We start from the raw sequence: 18,902 nt of genomic DNA, 5'->3' as shown, positions 1-18,902 counted from the left end.
AAGGCATATTTGTAACTTGGAGACTGGCTGTATTTTAAGATGGTACATGTTCTAGAAATAACTTTTTCTAATTCAGGAATTATGAGCTCAAAGTTTTCCTTCCAATCAAGAGTCTACAGCAAATATGCAATGGGCTAGAGAAATGGGTGAGAGGGGTGGTGCTTGGGGGCTCAGAGAACCCTTTGTCCAGGCCCTTCCTATCTGGGCTTCTGGTGCAAGGGACACACACAGGGTGTATTGCTCCTCCGACCAATGTGTTTGCTGAACTTGCTGATGGTGGGCAGAGTCCCTAGTGCTGGGTGAGGGTGGGAGGGAAGAAGTCACTGGCCGGTGGCATGGGGATGGAACCTCTGCCTCTTTCATCGAGGCAGCAGGAGACCTGGGGGCAGCTGAGGAGGAAATCAGCTGGGAGGGTGGGTGGGTGGCTGGGGTGGGAGGAGCATGAGGAACACTGTACTGCGGGGGGCTGAGCCCCCGAGTCCCTAGCCGGTAGCATAAGAAGGAGGGTGCAGAGTGTGGGAACCATCCACATGAATAAACTCAGCATTCTCTTTATCTACTGGACAGCACACTTCACAGAGCACGTCTCACTCACTCAGCTTGCCTGGTGCTGGCTGTGCCAATGGGGATGGCCATCGCTCTGATTTTACCCCTGAGGAGATGGTGGCTATGGCCAAAGGCCTCACAGCAAGTGTGGGGGCCAGTGCAGACCTGGCCCCGCAACCCCAATCTGATCTACTTCACCCCAATCTGATCTGCTTCACCTTCTATGCAGGACTGACTTCACACTAGCCCCATGACCCATGCCAGGAGGAGACACACAAGAATGGGTAAAGTTGTCTGCACAAATGATGGCCCGGCAGGTTGGAAGGCAGAAGGCCACGAGAATGCTACAGAAGAGCACTGGTCACTGGACAGAAGGGCAACGACTTAGAGTGTGGGATCTAGGGCACCTGGCTTCAGGGGAGAGGGCTCTGAACCCAGCTTTGACGGGGACAGGGGGTATCCCAAGGACAAAACATTGAAATTCTGGGGACCACCACAGGGAGCTGCACGTGTCCCAGCCTGGCCAGTGTGGGGGCTAGGAAGGAACATCTGGGGTCAAGTTCAGAGACCTGGGTCTGCTCCTGGGAACAGTCAGCCTGAGGACCTGGCACTTTATCCCACAGATGGGGAGCACTAAAGACCCTCTGCAGGAGAAAGCTCCGTCTGGCAAGGATGAGGACAGGAAAACAGACCACGACACAAGTGGAGACAGGCCCCCAGGTGAGAAGCTCCTGCAGTGGCAAAGGGAGGAAAGGAGGTCTGACCGAGGGCTGTAGCAGTGGTGTGAGAATTTGCGGATGGATTTCCCAGGTCAAGAAATACCCCACCCAGCTAGGGTCCCCCCAGTGGAAACTACCCCCAGGACCTGCAAGTCAGAACCCCTTGGGCAACCTGTGGCCACCGTCTGTGGCAGATGGAGGCCTGCTCTCAGCCCTGCGTGAGGCCCACCCTGGCTCACTGAGCGCACAGGGGGCTGCTGCTTGCTGCTCCAGAGCACAGACTCATGGAAGCATTTTCCAACATCACTATTAATCTCTCCAACACACTTGAGCATCTGGCTGGGTGGGAAAGACCACACCGTTAACTTCAATTAAAAACTGCTGTGATGCAGCCTGCTTTGCCTGAAATGTTCTCAGAGGAGGCAAAGGATTGGAGTCTCCAGCAAGGATCCTTTGGGAGCTCTGAGAAGGTGTATAAATTTATATAAGCCAATATCCATAAGATTTTTAAAAGAAGGGGGAGCTGAGAACAGGGGGTCAGGGAAGAGGGGAGGGAGAAGTGGTGTCACTGAGAAACTTTCTTTTGCAAGAGCACTGGACCAGCAAGCAGTGCTGGACCCACAAGATGTGTTTGTGAGTAAGCTGTGTGCAGAGCAGCCAGCAGAGGCCCTGACCCGAGGGAGTGAGCCCCAAGGGAGAGCATGGGGCAGCCAAGTGGCTGGTTCAAATCCCAGCTCTGCCACCTAATTTTACTTCAAACACAAGACACTTCATATTGGCTGCAACCCTGATTAGATGGGGCATTCTTAGAGGCCGGCAGCCCTGGTAACTGACAACCTTGGAGCAGAGCAGGATCCTGAGTACTACACTGCATCTCAAACCCCTAAGCACCATTCTATGCTGTTTTAGGGAAACTAAGCTCAGAGACAGGATGCTGGCCACCACTCACCTCTCTGAGGGTCACTCAATCTGTAAGCAGCATTGTCAAAAGCAAAGAGGCCCAGCTCCAAGCCCCTCCACCTCCCCTCCCCACGAAGGGTTCCCTGGGCAAGTCTGTATTCCCTAAGCAGGAAGCTCGCAGAGCCCCATTAGGAGGATGCACAAGGAACCACTGCTGAAAGCCACCAGCATGCTGAGGGATCAGCAAGAGGCTGGCAGATTGTTTTGCTTTTCCTAATGAGCTCCCTCCAGGGAACAGCTAGAATGACCCCATACCACCATGCATTCCCTGAGGCTTGAACTGCCCAAATGGCATCAAAGTGGCTTCACTGAGCTCTTGTCGTAATACAGGAAGGTTCCAAACATCCGGTGTTTATTATCTTTTTCTCTTTAAATCCCAGGAGGTGGATTCTATGTTACAGATGAGGAACTTGAGGGGCAGAAAGTAACACCTGGTCCTAGAGCCCAGGTGTGACCCAGGCTCTGTGCTCTCTGCTCCAGGCCTTTCAACACTAGCTGCCCAGTGGGCTCAGGACCTCGAGGGTGAGTCTGCCCCATTTGACAGGGAAGAGGCAGGAGTCCCAAGGACCTCATCAGAGAGGAACAGTGAAGGGAGGAGAATTAAGCGGTCAGAGGGATGGGCTCCAAATCACAGTGACCTCTGTCCCGCTTCAGGAACACTACTTCAAGGGGTCCCTTAGAGCACTTCTGAGAGGCAGACATTGTATCTCCTTTACAGGCTGTGGAAATCTCTGTGAGGATCAGAAAGGTTAAGTAGTTTGCCTACGGAGACACAGCTCAGGAGTGGCCAGGCTGAGATAGAGCCCAGGTCCCTGCAGCTGTATTTGTGAGGAGTAAGTATAAATACTCCAATGGGCCTCTCCTTTCTGCCTTGTGATTGAAGGCATTGGTAGCTATGGTGAACCATCTATCTTTTCAAAGATGTTTGTATAGTAAACAGCCCTGACAAAAGAGATAGTGCCTCCTCTGAGGAGGAGGGCACACTGGTTTCCACACCAGGATGACATCTCTCCCTTTGAGGCAAAGGCTGGGCGTGTTTGCTAGTAGCCTCCTTTAAAACACTAGGGTTTCCTGAGCAGAGGTTCTTCAGCTGTTACACAAACACACTGTGTATACAGAATCCACCTGGGTGGTCACACATTGCCCTCATGGGACTTGCAGAGAAGAGGGTACTGATGTGAACGTGAAATTCAAGCTGCTTGCTGTGGTGTGAAGAATAATGTCCTCTGGGGCTCGGCGCCTATAGCTCAACCGGCTAAGGCGCCAGCCACGTACACCTAAGGTGGCGGGTTCGAATCCCCAGCCCGGACCCGCCAAACAACAATGACGGCTGCAACCAAAAAATAGCTGGGCACTGTGGCAGGCGCCTGTGGTCCCAGCTACTTGGGAGGCGGAGGCAGGAGACTCGCTTGAGCCCAGGAGTTGGAGGTTGCTGTGAGCTGTAATGCCACGGCACTCTACCCAGGGGGACAGCTTGAGGCTCTGTCTCCAAAAAAAAAAAAAAAAAAAAAGAATAATGTCCTCTGACTTTAAATCCGGGAGTCTCAAGTGTTCTGTTAGCATGTTTGAAATTGTGGCAGGCTAATTTGAAAGCTGGGTAAAATTTCAGATCTTTCACAGTTCTTGACATATCTGTGCTAAGGTTCAAAAATATCAGCTGCACAAATTCTGGAGGAGAGATGTGGCTGAACAGCAGCATCCAGGAAAGAGAGACCTCCCCTCAGAAGCAGTCAACGTTTCATTATCACGCAAGGCGAGATTTGTCTCTCACTGGCCACATTAATGAATGTATTAGGGCTAGGTGCAAGGAGGTGATAGAGTTTCCTGGAGTATCATATCCTATTCTGAGCAACCTCTTTTATGAGAATCCTGACAGACCAGGACCTGACCTGGTGAAGATTCCAAACAGAATATGCATGTGGGAATAGAAATTGAGAGAAGTGGCCACATTCAGTCCCCCTGCAAAAGGGATGGTGCAGAGGGAGGATGTTTAGGATAATTTCTGGCTCTTGTGCAGTCCTGCCACTTGATTCTCTAACCCATCCCAGAAGCTATGTATTACATTAGTGTCCCCATTTAGCAGACAAAGAAACCAAGGCTCCAAGATGCTAAGCATCTTGTTTCAAGTCAAACAGCTCCAAGTCATGAGTGGCAGGGCCAGGCCTGGAACTGAGGCCTCCTGCTTTCCCCTCTCAGGGGCTCTCCACAGCCCAAGGACATGCTACCACATGCAAAGGTTAGACTTGCTTCCGATGACCCATGGACAGAGTGAAAGAGAAGATTTTTGTCTGAAGAAAGGAAGGCTGTAGTGAACAATCCCATTTTACTGACCACTTATGAGATGTCACATTACTACATTTAAGCCTCCAAATCCCAAGGCTCATAGGAACTTATCATAATTACAATCATTGTATTGCACAGCCAAGCATGCCAGGGCTGGGAGCCATTGACTGATTTCCCCAGCAGCGCAGTGGCAAGGCCACATTTGAGTCCAAGGCCATCTGACTCCAATGGAAGGTGCTGTTTTGTGAGGTGCTAAGGATACAGACACAGTGGATGCTTCACAATGAAGATACAGATACATTTACAAGGAGTGCTGGGGAGGGACTGGGCACATTAGGCTCCTAGTCCTGTATGGGTGGTTGGGCCTGGGTCTTAAAGGAATGTAAACAGGCAAGTGAGGACTCACACTGAGTAGGGGCTGATTATGACTCAGCAGGGGCATTTATTACATCTTCTAGGAGCCAGGCCCTGAGGCTCTGGAGCAGTGGTTCTCAACCTTCCTCATGCTAAGAACCTTTAATACAGTCCAAAGGGGTTGCAACCCACAGAGAGAGGCAGAGCTTATTCTGTTAGCCTCTGAGGGTCTCCTGCATAGAAGGGGAGCAGATACTCGTGGAAAAAGAGTGCTATGGGGGTGTGTGGTGTGGTGCAGCCTGCGTGGGTGGTCTTCCACCAAGGTCTCATGTCTGGGGCATTCCTCTTTGTTGTGCACCTCCTCCTCAGATGGGCTGCCTGGGAATGACAGGGTGAGCCTGTGGTCTGGCTGGGCTTGCTCCCATAACAGTGCTCCACAACTTTGGGAGGCATCTGGGTGGCAGGTGGCCTGGAGAAGACAGCTGGGCCTGGCATGCAGCACACACTGCAGAGGACAAGGGAGGGTGCTGGAGGCCAGGGAGCCTGAGGACAGAATGGAGCTGTCAGGAAACAGTGGCCTTGGGGGGCAGCTGTAATCTAGATCCAAAAAGAAGGTGCCCAGTAAGCTGATGCAAGATGTGGCTTTTTATCCAGCTTTTCTCATGCTTTTATTGAGTCCCTGCTCTCCCTGGATTCATTTTAAATATTTACCAGGTCTAGACCCAGGCTGGGCAGCAGTAATTCAGACATAAATGAGATGAGAATGAGAACCTTTGCCCGAGGGAGCCTCAGATAGGAAGGGTGTGCTGATGGAGGATAGGACAGAACTACGGGGGTAGAGAGGAGACCTCGGGGGTAGAGACGAGACCTCAGTAGGAAGCAAGCTTCCCTTCCTCTGTGCCCCTGTCAGGTCTTTCAGCCTCCTGTGGCCTCCCTCCCCACCTCTGGCACCAGCCTGTCTGAGCCACAATCCACTCTGCCCACACAGACTCCAGAGACGGTGTGCTGGAGAGGGCTGTGATGGAGAACCAACATGTGGGTCTCCAATCTCCCTCCACTCTCACCCCAGCACTTTGCAATCCATCAGCTGTAACAAGGCTGATACCTGGGCTCTGGGCTTAGGCCTACCCTTGACCTCAACTTAGTCTCTTCCTACCTGGATGACTTTGAGTAAGACCCTAGGGCTCTTGGCACCCTAATATCCTCTTCTCTAAGACAGGCATGCAGATAATACCCCCCTCCCCCATAGGATGGTTGCGCAGCACGGAACCTGGTGCTTAGCTGGTGCTTAAATTCACCTATGCCATCTGTCTCCTCCTTTTCCACTTGAGGGCAGGGCTCCTGCCTCACCTGTCTGCATGCTAAGAATGATGTTATGGGTGTAACGGCTGCTCTCATGACGTTGGTGAGGATGACAAAGATGACAAAGGCAGGCGTAGCTTCTTTTTGGCTTCTCAGCATTCTCCAACACAACCTGCCTGCACGGCTGACCCTGCCTGATTGATTTGGTTATTTGAACACACACTGAGGCCCAGGTGGAATTTCTACAGTGGGGGAAGAGGATTGGCAGGAAGTCAGAGAGGAGACAGGAGATGCAGGTGGAGCTGCTGGGCAAGGACAGGTGGTGACAAAGGGTGCCCAAGAGAGCACATTGGTTGGCCCTCTCAGGTCGCCTGCAAGGCCACTGGAATTTAAGTCTTCATGCATTTCTAATCAGCTTCTAGAACTTTGTGCACAGGAGATGGATGAGGGGTCCTCATGGGGTCTGATGGGGATGTGCAAGGGCTGCCATCTGGGGAGCCTTGGCTGGAGAACCTGCTTTTCGCAAGCCCTTGTTTTCATTTTTGTGGGGAATGAGGCTTCCTAGGGTTTAGCTGCCTCAAACACAGGCACCAAAACACCCAGATCTGCTCACCAAGCCGTCTGATTTCTGGCTACTAACATGCAGACCCAACACCTAAAACACAGACTGGCTCCTCAGACTATTCCAGGGAATACCCTGTAGTAGAACACATACAAGAACCCCAAGTGGCAATGGCAGGCTGGAAAGGAATTGGGTGAGTCCATGAGTGGTTTGACTTTCAAACCACCTGCAAGGTTTGTACACGTTATTCACATTTAAAGGCATTCACTAGAGAAAGGGAAGTGCTGGACCAAGGTTCCAGAGGTGGAGGATGGAGGCAGTGGTCCAGAGTTGCATTCCTCTTTCCGCAACAGGAGGAAAGGAGTAAGGGTAGAAGTACAGTTGATAAAAACACAGGCTCAAAGAAAATTCCACTTTTAGCCAAGATGATATAATAGGGAGTGGATATACCTTCTTAATGTAAACAACTAAAAACTCAGACAAAATATATAAAAATAGTTTTCAAGACACTGGGCATCAAACAGTGAAAGACAATGACTCCTGAAAGACAGAAAATAAGTAAAGTAAGCCATATATCTTCCCCAGGGTACTGCCTTTGGTGAGTTTCCAGGCCATCAGTAGGGAACTCAGGCAGAGCTCAATGGACTCCCTGACTTGAAGAAATGGATCTGAGAGTGTGAAGAAATCAGGCAGCTAGACACTGCAGGTCAGAGGATGGAGAGACAACAGCTGCACAGAGAGGTAACACGGAAGGTCTGCAGATGACCACTCAAAGCTTTAACAGAGAACTGATGAGTACCTACATGTGTTGAAACTACCTGAGGCAGGGAAAAAAATTATCCATACAGGGCCCGAAATAGTACCTGTTTCCATGAACCATTTTGAAAATCTCATAATTCACAGGGCATTGAGTTGAATACTCAGAACAGCCTTGTCTCAAGAGTGAGGAATAACTACTGTTAGATTAAATATGGCTTGGCCCTGATTAACAAATATTAAAAGCAACACCTCCCCTGCTAAGAAATGGAATGGTTCCCAAGTAACTTACACGCATCCCAGAACAAAGCTCAAGAATATTTATAGAAATGCAAAACTATCTAGCATCCAGCAAGGTTTGGCATCCAATGAAGAATTATTATGCATGCAAAGCAGCAAGAAAATAGGAACCATATGAGAAGAAAAACCAATCACTCAAAATCAACCCAGAACAGAGGTGGATTTTATGGGAAAGAAATCTTCAAGACCCTGAGAAGAATACAGCCATTTTGGGATTTAAAATTAGTGGATGAAGACATTAAGGCAGTTGTTATAACTATATTCCATATGTTCAAAAAGCTAGAAACACTGACCATATTATAGAGAGAATAGAAGAAATATATCTTTTAGAAGACCCAAATTAGCTTCTAGAGATGAAAACTACAATGTCTAATATTAAAAATACATTAAGTGAGGTTATCAGATTAGATATTACAGCAAAAAACTTAGTGAACTTGAAAACATATCAATACCAATTATCTAAATGAAACACAAACAGAAAAGACAAATGAGCAGAGCATCAGTTTAATATAAGACAATTTTAGGCAACCTAATGTATATGTAAGTGAAGTCTCAAAAGGAGATCAAAGAGAAGGAATGACAGAAAAAAAAAATGTAAAGCGATAATAGCTGAATTTTTTCCAAATATGACACAAAGTATAAATTCATCAATGTAAGAAACTCTCCAAACTCCAAGTACAAGAAACTTGAAGAAAACTACATTAAGGTAAATCGCAACCAAATTGCTCAAAACCAGTGATAAAAAGAAAATATTTAAAGCAGGAGGGGGGCAAAAAGACACATTATGTTCAGAGAACAAAATAAAGATGATAGTAGGTTTCTCAATGGAATCTAGAAGCTGGAGCAATGTCTTTAAGCAAACTGTCAACTTAGAATTCTATGCCCTGTTAAAAAAAATACTGTTCAAAAATGAAAGCAAATTTTTAAAAAAATTCTTTTCTCCCCTAAAACTACAAAAGATGAAAGAAGTGTATCATTGGCACTTTTGCATTACTAGAGTAAGTCTTTCAGGCAGAAGGAAAGTGACGCCATATAGAAATATGGATCTATGGCTCGGCGCCTATAGCTCAACCGGCTAAGGCGCCAGCCACGTACACCTAAGGTGGCGGGTTCGAATCCCCAGCCCGGACCCGCCAAACAACAATAATGGCTGCAACCAAAAAATAGCCGGGCGTTGTGGCGGGCGCCTGTGGTCCCAGCAACTTGGGAGGCTGAGGCAGGAGACTCGCTTGAGCCCAGGAGTTGGAGGTTGCTATGAGCTGTAATGCCATGGCACTCTACCCAGGGGGACAGCTTGAGGCTCTGTCTCAAAAAAAAAAAAAAAAAAAAAAAAGAAATATGGATCTATACAATGGAATGAAGGGCAGCGGAAATAATAACAATATGAGAAAAATTATATATATATATATATTTTTTTTTTTTTTTTTTTGAGACAGAGCCTCAAGCTGTCACCCTGAGTAGAGTGCTGTGGCACCACAGCTCACAGCAGCCTCCAACTCCTGGGCTCAAACAGTTCTCCTGCCTGTGCATCCCAAGTAGTTGGGACTACAGACCCCTGCCACAATGCCTGGCTATTTTTTGGTTGCAGCCGTCATTGTTGTTTGGCGGGCCTGGGCTGGATTCACACTCACTGGCTCAGGTGTATGTGGCTGGCGCCTTGGCGGCTTGAGCCATAAGCGCCAAGCCAATAAGAGAAAAATTTTTAAAGTTTTTTTTCCTTACAATTTAAATCATTTATAAGAAAACTGACTTTGGAAAGAAATAATAACAATGTAGTGTAAGGTTTATAACATATGTACAGGCAAAATATGTGACAACAACAGCACAAAAACTGAGAGGTGAGACACAGAAGTATACTGTTGTAAAATTCTTACCATATATATGTGCAGTGATATAATATCATTAGCAGATAGGCTGTGGTAAATTAAGATCGATCCTGTAAATACTAAAGCAGCCATTACAATATTATAACAAGAGTTATGTTTAAGAAGTCAACAGAGGAAATAATATGGAAAAAGTAAAAATTTCTCAAGTAACACAAAAGGTGGCGAAAGAGGAAAAAGAGAATAAAGAACAGATGGGAAAAACTGAAAACAAATATAGAAGATAGTAGATTTAAACCCAACCATATCAATAATCACATTAAATATAACTGGTTCAAATACTCCAATTAAAAAGTAGAGATTGTAAGATTGGATTTTAAAACAGGCTCTTGAAAACTTCTGTTTACACAAAATCCTGCAAGATAGATGTTTATAGCAGCTTTATTCATAACTTTCAAAACTTGGAAAAAACCAAGATGTCCTTCAGTAAGCAAATTAATAACATCTAGACAATGGAATGTTATATACCGCTAAAAAGAAAGCAGCTGTCAAACCCTGAAGAAACCTGAAAGAAGCTTAACTGCACATAACCAGGGAAGAGAAGCCAATCTGAAAGGCTACATATTGTGTGATACTAATTACATGATACTCTGGAAGAGGCAAAACTATGGAGACAGCAAAATTATCAGTGATTGCCTAGGATTAAGGGGAAGGAAAGATAAACAGATGATGCACAGGTGATTTTCAGGGCAGTGAAAATACCTCTGAGCAACTTAGAAAATAAGATACTGTAATGGCGGACATGTGTCATTATACATTTATCTAATGTACAACACCAAGAATGAACCCTAATGTAAACTATGGACTTTAGGTGACAACTATGTGTTAATGTAGGTTCATCACTTGTAGCAAATGTGCCAGTATGATGGGGATATCAATATTAGAAGAGTTTGTGTATATGTATGTGTAGAGAGTCTAAAGGAAATCTTGGTATCTTCCCCTCAATTTTTCAGTGAACCTAAAACTTCTCTAAAAAAAAAAAAAGCAGTCTTTAAAAAATAGGCTGAAATGGCACAGAGACTTGTGTTTGAATCTAAGCTATATGTTCTGGGCAAGGGACATTGCCAGTCTAAGCCTCAGTTTCCTCATCTGTAAAGTGGAGCTAAAAGTGCCTATTTGGCGGAGCCATTGTAAGGATTTAGTGAGATTCCGTGTATTGTTAAATACAGGGCTTGCTGGTACCTCAAAAGTGTCTGTTAAACAGCAGCTATGATGGGAAGGTACATCTTATGGGGCCAGAATGGAGAGGGCAGGAACAGAGATGGGTTTCTCTCACTTCAGCAGGAGCTGGATTAAGGGCCCCAAAGGAGGGCAAATCACGTAGCTTGGCCTCTGTAAACACATAAGCATTTACTTGTAGACTTACAGTGCACCTCCAGATGCCCCAGTTCTCTTAGCTCTGTGAGATTCCATTATTTCAAGTCAAATGTCTGGCATCTCAAAACATTTTTGAAAAATTTGGTCTACAAAAATCACCAGGATTTTTACTTCTTCCTTAACTGTTCATTACACCCCTGCAAAAATGCAGCTTTATACTCTCTCCTAAAGCAGATCTAATTAGAAAGATAAAATATTTAAATATCTGCAACGGGAATTTGAAGCACAAAAAGATAGGCACTTTGGTTAAAATCATTTGAGATAACAGACAACTTGTATTTTAATGATGATTCTTGCTTTAAGGAAAAGGAGCACCCACTGGCCGCAGAAAATATTATCCTAGTAGCAGATAGCCAGACTCCCTGGAATTCTGTTTTTCTGGGTAGTGGTGTGTTCCTCTGGGGACAGAAAACTTCTGCTAGTTTTTTGTGGACCTGTCAGAATGATCCCGCAGGCCCTTGAGGGTGGTGAAGACTGTTTCAAGAAATAACAGAATTGTAGCTCCAATATCACCAGATGTCTCTTGTGATTTTTTCCCCCTCCATGAAAAATTATTAAAGTGCAAATTAACTGTGAATCTCTCAGGTCCTAGGGGTCTGCAGAAGGGGGGCTGGCGTTTCACCCATGAGCACACTCACACATGGCATCTTCCAGAAAGACAGGCTCAGTGTCAATGTGACGTTCCAAGTGTGACTGTGTCTTCCCACCTAGCAAGGCCAAGGTTCTAAGAGGTGGGCTGAGGGGAGACGTGGGGGTATTCCCAGCTCTTCAAACACAGAAAAACTTCTCACAGCTCCCTGACATGAAGTTGAACCAAATGAAACTGTCATTTTGTAGGTCAAAAATGGTCAAATATCAGCAATTTCATATGGTTCAGCCTAATAAAGTCATAGCTTACCTCCTTCTCTCCAGAGCTGGGCAGTATACAAATTTTGCCAACCTCTGCACACACCTGCCCAGTCTAGAGATAACAGGCAGCAGCCCAGGATGGATCCAGCCCTCACACCTGTTCTCTTTGGTCCAAGTGGTAGCCAGTTTCTAAACACAACCACTATCTATTCCATCCCCTGCTAGACATGCACACTGCCCCTAATATCAAGAGCTGGAATCTATCTCCCTTATCTTTGAATCTGGGCTGGACTTAGTAGTTTCTTGACCCAAAGAATGTAATGTTAGTGACATTCTGGGACTTCCAGGGCTAGGTCCTAAGAAGCCTGCAGTTTGCACCTGGGACTGTTGGCTCTAGGGGAAGCTAACATCATATGAGAAGTGCAATGACCTTAACAGGAAGCCCAAGATGCTTGAAGAAACCCTTAAAGGATAAAATCCTAAGTGGACAGAGTGGCTTAGTGGCCCCGAGGTACCAACAAATGCTGTAAGCCTCATGCTGTCAGCCTAAACTCCAGCCCTGGCTGTTACAGCTGATGCCACTGGGGCAGAAACAAGCTGTCTAGCCAAGTTCAATCCTGGTCCCACAAAATCATGATCAAAATTAAGTTACCACTTTAAGCCAGTTATTAATTGAAATAATAAGCAGAAGGTAATCACAGCAGTTCACATCATGGTTGGATTATTTGTTAAAAATTCCATATTAGGCCAGGCAGGATGGCTCACACCTATAATCCTAGCACTCTGGGAGGGTAAAGTAGGTAGATTGCTTGGCTCAGGAGTTTGAGACACACTGAGCAAAAGCAAGAACAAGATTCTGTCTCTAATAAAAAACAATTGAAAAACTAGGCAGGCATTATGGCAGATACTTGTAGTCCCAGGTCCTTGAGAGGATGAGGCAAAAGGATCACTTGAGCCCAAGAGTCTGATTGCTATGAGCTATGATGCCACAGCACTCTATCGAGAGCAACAATTAGACTCTGTCTCAAAATAATAATAATAAATAAATAAATTAGTTACCATTAAAAAATCCAGAATTTCAGCTTTCTTTAAATCCTAAATCACCTGCAGCCTTAGGCCTGTGTGTCTGCATGGCACACATAAGGGGCTGGAGCTCAGTGAAGGCCCCCTCCAGGCCAGGCCCAGCTCTCCAGGGCACCACAACCTCCACCACACCTGACTCTATTCCTTGAGGTCACCTGGCTGGCCTCAGGCTCCCTGGCTTCATCTCCCACTCCTTTGCCACCTGTCTCCTCTGCTCCAGCCAATGCCCGGAGTTTAGGCTTATAGCATGAGGCTTACAGCATTTATTGGTACCTCTGGGCAACTTAGCCACTCTGTCCACTTAGGATTTCATCCTATAACTCACACCCCCAACAAGAGACATCATTTCAAGCCTCTTGCCTTTGTGCACACAGTTGTGTGCTTGGAAAGTCCCAACTCTTATGTCTGCATAGCATCTCTGCATCCTTCAAACTCAGCTCAAGCCAAATCTCCAGAAGCTCTTTCCCTGACCTCTAGGCTCCTGGGTCTCCTGGGGCCCGTGTTTACTCCCATCCTCTCGTGTATTACACACAGGGCCTGCAGGATACCTCCTTCCCCCAGCACTCCATGTAGGGAGGGTGTGGCATACAGGAAACATTTGCTGAACAACTAAATGAACAGTTCCTCAAGGAAGGCAGTTTATCCTAATTTCACAGGTGATGAAACTAAGGTTTATGAAAGTGATCTGATCACTGCCTCTCTAAGACCAATGGCCACTAACACAAGGGTCCTTAGACCCTGTTATGGGTTTAATTGTGTCCCCCTGGAACATATGATGAAGTTCTAACTGTTGGTATCTTTAAATGTGTCCTTATTTGTAAATAAGGTCTCTGAAAATGTAATCAAGTTGAGGTCACTGGGGCCTATGCCAGTATGACTGATACTCTTATAAGAAGAGACTCAGAAAGACACATGGGGAGAACGTCACATGATCACAAAGGCAACAATCAGAGTGACAGGTCTATAAGCCAGGAAGGCCAAGGACTGCAGGCAACACTGTGATGCTAAGAGACACAGACCAGACTCTCCCTCAGAGCCTTCAGAAGGAGCATGCCCCTCCAGACACCTTGACTGTGGACTTTTAGCCTCCAGAACTGAGAGAATACATTTCCATTGTTGTAAACCATCCACTTTGTGATGATTTGTTACAGCAGCTCTAGGAAACCATTAGAGGCCTCTTCATGGCTTTGTTTAAAAATATGCACAAATACAACATTTTGTAGTAATCAGAGGATGGAAGATTCTCTGAAGCTGATTCCTGGTCAGGGACCCTTCCTTCCCCCCAGTTCTTGGACTGCTGTATAAGGTGGTGTGATGATACCATAAGGAGAACTTCAATTTTCGAGCAATTTCCAAAGTTTGATTATTCTCAGCTTAAATATTTTAAATTATACAATCCATATTATATCTGGTGGTGTCCAGTGATCACATGAGTTTTTATGACCTGAGAGTGACCAGAGAGCTAGCTAAGGATCAGATTCTTCTGGGGATGGGAGAGGGGAGAACTCTATAGGGTGGGTTTATACTCTGGGTCTCACCCTTGACAAAACCTGGGAATCAATTAGGGGATGATCAGCAAAAATTGATGCCCAGCTCCTACCCCAGATACCAACGGGATTATTTGGGGGAAACCTGGACAGCAGAACTCTTGAAAAGCCCCCAGGTGACTCTAATGGCAGTGACATTTGCGAACTACTAGACAGACACCAGTGAGTAAAGGAATGGGACAGTGCACAACAAAAATGAGGCTGAGCTATATAGCAGGAAGGTGATGCCATAAGAACATGTGAATGAATGAGCACGCCTGTCTTTGCTGTCTGTCCCAGGCCCCTGTAACTGGTGTTGGCCCAGCATGCTGAAGGTTCCTTAAGTATTTGTTCCCTTCCCCCAGCACAGTAGCCTCAGTATTGCTGTACATCTTGCATGGCAAGCTTGCCACAATCCCAGGTGGAAGCTGCAGGCTCCTTAGGACCTAGCTCAGAAATTCCAGAATGTCACTACTACTGCATTTGTCTGGCCAAGAAAGTCACTAAGGCCAGCTCCCCACTCAAAGGGAGGGAAATCAGATTACAGCTCTTGAGGATGGTGTGGGGCAGCCAGTGAGTACAGAAGTGGGGGAAGGATTAGATGGTGGCTGTCTTTAGACACGGGCTACCCCACTAGTGACACAGGGATTTAGGGCTCAGATTTAAAGGTCTGTGATCCTCCCCCTCTATCCAGCCTCCTGAGGGCCTAGGTGGCACCGTCCTCCTGGCCACTTCCAGCCATAGAGAAACAATGCCCCCTTTCACTGTTCACACACTTGAGAGTCTCCAGGGGCCCAGGGGCTGTGTGGAGTGGACTTGGGCAGCTCCCTTGCAAGGGCAGCTGGGAGTCTCCAGGGCTCAGAGGTGAGATGGGACCCTCAAGCTGTACCTTCACACTCTCAGAGTCCACAGTCTGTCCCACATCCTCACTCACAGCCTCACGTACTGTGCAGGGGTGTGTGTGGGGGTTTACCCCTGCCTAGGAGGATTTGCTGATAAGTGGTGTCATTACATACATTCACATAGAGTATCTTTTTTAATGCTCAGCTTTTGAGAGGAAAATCTTTCTAGAATAGTTAATATGTTCTGGGACTTAAGCTGAAAACAGGAATCACATTTAAAGACGTGGTGAAGGAGAAGCAGCTTGGGAGCTTGGAGTCTGAGTCATGTGGATCTGGTTTCATTACCTTAATCAGTTAATGGTGCCAGCCTGCACTTCTGTCCATCTCTCTAGCTTCTATCCTCCACTGGGACCGGGTCTTCCCAAGGAACTGTATCAACTACATGTGCCATTCCCTTGCTCAATAACTTGCAATGGCTCCCAATTCCTACTGATTAAATGGGAACTTCTCATCCCAACAGTCAGCATCTTATTTAACCTGGCCCTGCCTCACTCTCTCAGTCTTCTTGTGCCCCCAGGCCTCCCAGCTCTCTGTAGGGGTCTGGGCTGCCCTACATCCAAGTGGCTCCACCTAGAATACTCTTATTCCCAGGCCCACCAGGGGAAATCTGCCTATATTCTAACCCATCTAGAGCCTTCATTCTCAAAGTCCTGATGATGACAGCTGTTTAATGGGGAGGGCATTTAACACCTTGAATTTAGTCTTTTTCCACTAGTGTCTTTTTATGAACACACAGCTTGCATCATCTTCATCCAATCATTCAACAAATACTTGCTGAGGACTTACTATGTGCCAGGTTCCTTGTTCATCCCATCACATGAGCCATTTCCTCACTAGGTCTTGGCCTGGGCTGTCATTTCTCCAATTCCCTATAAGCACCCGAAAGAAAATCTATATCACCTTCAACTTTGTCCCCTAGCATCCTTGTTCCAGTGCCTGGCATGGAGCTTGGCACAAGGCAAAAACTCAACACTAGCTGAGGAACTGGGAAGGTCCACTAACATTTCTCTGGGACAGAATGCAGTGAGGGGTAGTGACTGTGACTGTCAAACACAGGTGGTGGTCCTTGTGCATACCCAGAGCAGGTGCTAAGCACTCTCTCTGGCCAAGCACTGCTAAGTGCCGCAGATAGAAGTAGCAGTTCCCACCCTGACAGGGATACGCAGGACAGACCAAACACCAGAAGGCTCTCCACTAACCAGCAGGGCTTCATGAGAGAGAGACACAATAGCAGGATCACTTTCCTGGGGGAAGAAGAGATGAACTATTTCAAAACATGTCTGTCCTATGCCTTATATTGTGACTTTCTTGGGATAAAAGATGGGAAAAGACTCAGGTCCCAATTGGAAACCCAGCTCTCCTTACTAATGGTGTGTCCTTGGGTAAATTATTTAATCTTGTTGAAGGTTAGTATCCTGATCTATAAAGCTGGGCTTACATCACAGACTTGCAAGGATTTCCTGTAGTAAAGTGCTCAAGTACCCAGAGGCTAGCACACAGTAGGTACTCAGCCAACCTCAGCACTTGTTCCCGTCTGTGTGGCACTTCATGTTTCCGACCCTCGTGGCCAGCACTGTACTGAACGTGTAATCAATGCCAAACATCAAGGGGAATGTGTTGACCTAGTGGAATGTGAATTTCACAAAAAAGAAAAATAAGAACCCAGTGTCTGCAGGTTTTGCCGAAGGCACTACAAAGCCCTGTTTATTTTATCAAATTACCATGGCAACCCCTGATGCTCTAGCCAGCCCCTTAGCAATGATCAATTTATCTTGTAACCATGGAAACTCAAGCATTGCAGTGGGATCCAGAGGGGGAGGCAGAGACATTGTGTACACTCTTCTTCCCGTTAGAAATAAATTCTGGAAAGCCTCCTCAGTTATCATGAGGCTAAAGTCACCACCACCTGATGTCTACTGATATTACACAGTAATATTTATAAGCATGGGTTCAGAAACAGGAGACAAAAAATCAGGAAAAAAGGGGCCAGCGATACTCAGAACAATTAGCATGATTGAAAACTTGTTAGGAGGCTGCCAAAGAGCCTGCATCTGGGTTCCTTGAAGCCACCTTGAGGGTTCTACATCCTTTTCATGCCTGTTGGGGACTCGATGTCCCCATATACAGTCTGGATTTTGCTGTTACTTCGTAGAGAGGCTTCCTTCCCCCACTGGTGAAGTTTGGGGAAGAGGAAAGTGTCCCCTCAAACTTCATTCCCTGTCAAAGACAACAGCAGTAAGTGGGGTCCCTGCCATACACCCATCAGACAGAAGGGGAGCCTGGGAGGCTTTCCTACCTATCTGCTCCCGACCAGAGGAGGCGCAAGTTCTGAACTTGGTATAAAGGGACTTATTCTTCCAAACCATTCGCAGGCAGCCCATCCCTCGAGCTACACTGTGGCTAGCACTGGGTCTTCCTACAAAGGATGGAGAAATTGGATGTTCATCTTTGTTCTGGCTCAGAGAGAGTTAAAGCACAGAAACACATTGACCACCCACGCTCAGAACTCAAGGGGATTCTCCGGGGGAGGGGTCCAAGCAGAGAGAGGTCATTTGTTTTTCCTGCCATTGGGAGGCTGTTTCGTGTCTAGGGAAGGCTGATGGTCGCACTAGGCACTGCTGGCTAATTAGCCTCAGCACAAAGCAAAAAGGGATAAAACGACAGGCGCGCTTATAGGCTTGGCAGGTCACACAACACAGGTCTCACAGCCTTCCTCAGGCGGCCGGGGCTTTGGGCCCCACTCACAGAGGTGACAAGTGGTGAGGGAGGCGTTCGAGGTCACCGGCAAGTGATAAATTATCGGCGCCTCGGGAAAACAGAAGAGGTAGGTTGTCCACCCATTCATGTTCAGGCGAGTCTGGGCTGTCCCAGTCTTGGAGGGCTCCGGGACACAGAAAGAGGGATGGCAAGTGGGGGATGGGCAAGGAGGGTGCGACTCGGGCTGTCCAGGCTCCTCCAGCCTCCTGGCACCTGGGTGGGAACAGCTCGAGCTGTGGGCGCGCAGGGCGCATCGTCAGCCCCACCCGGGGAGACCCGAGCTCGCCGCCCACGACGCGAGCACCAGGTGGGGGTGCCCGGCTCGGGACAAAGAACCAGAAGAGGATCCCGGGCGCGCGCCACTGCTCAACCCGAGCCTTGCGGGTGAGTCCAGTCCGGCGGAGAGGGAAAGACTGTGGCCCCAAACCCCCCCAAACCTGGTGGCCCAGGGCGCGTGGCGAAGGGGCTCCGTTACCTGCGCAGCCATAAAGGAGAGATCCATGGTGTCGCTGCTACCGCCTGCGCTCGAGTCCTCGTTGCTGTTGCTGGTCCAGCCGTCTGCACAGCTGGCCGGGAGCTGGCGGATCAGTGAGCAAGCGCGCCTGAGCCCCCTTAGCGGCGGCGGTGACCACGCCAGCCCTGGCGTGGGGGTTCCTCCAGAGTCCTTACGGTGCCCCAGACCAGTTCTGGACACGAAGCTCCAGACCGCGACTGGGCGGAGGGTCCCTGGCGCGGGGCGGGGC

General features: G+C 47.5%; 1 protein-coding gene across 1 annotated transcript in view; it reads right to left on the bottom strand.

Annotated features, from left to right (window-relative positions):
* CUNH14orf132 (chromosome unknown C14orf132 homolog) overlaps nt 1–18,662 on the bottom strand; it is a 37,497-nt gene extending 18,835 nt beyond the window's left edge. The window contains exon 1 of the mRNA XM_023511559.1: nt 18,635–18,662. Within this exon, the coding sequence (XP_023367327.1) occupies nt 18,635–18,661 (27 nt within the window). The 5' untranslated portion in view covers nt 18,662. The remainder of the gene's footprint in view (nt 1–18,634) is intronic.
* Between the last annotated feature and the right edge of the window lie 240 nt (nt 18,663–18,902).

The sequence above is a fragment of the Otolemur garnettii genome, unplaced genomic scaffold, assembly GCF_000181295.1.
Source record: "Otolemur garnettii isolate 467f Iridium unplaced genomic scaffold, OtoGar3 scaffold00020, whole genome shotgun sequence".
Lineage (NCBI taxonomy): Eukaryota > Metazoa > Chordata > Mammalia > Primates > Galagidae > Otolemur > Otolemur garnettii.
This window is presented reverse-complemented; position numbering and strand designations above follow the sequence as displayed.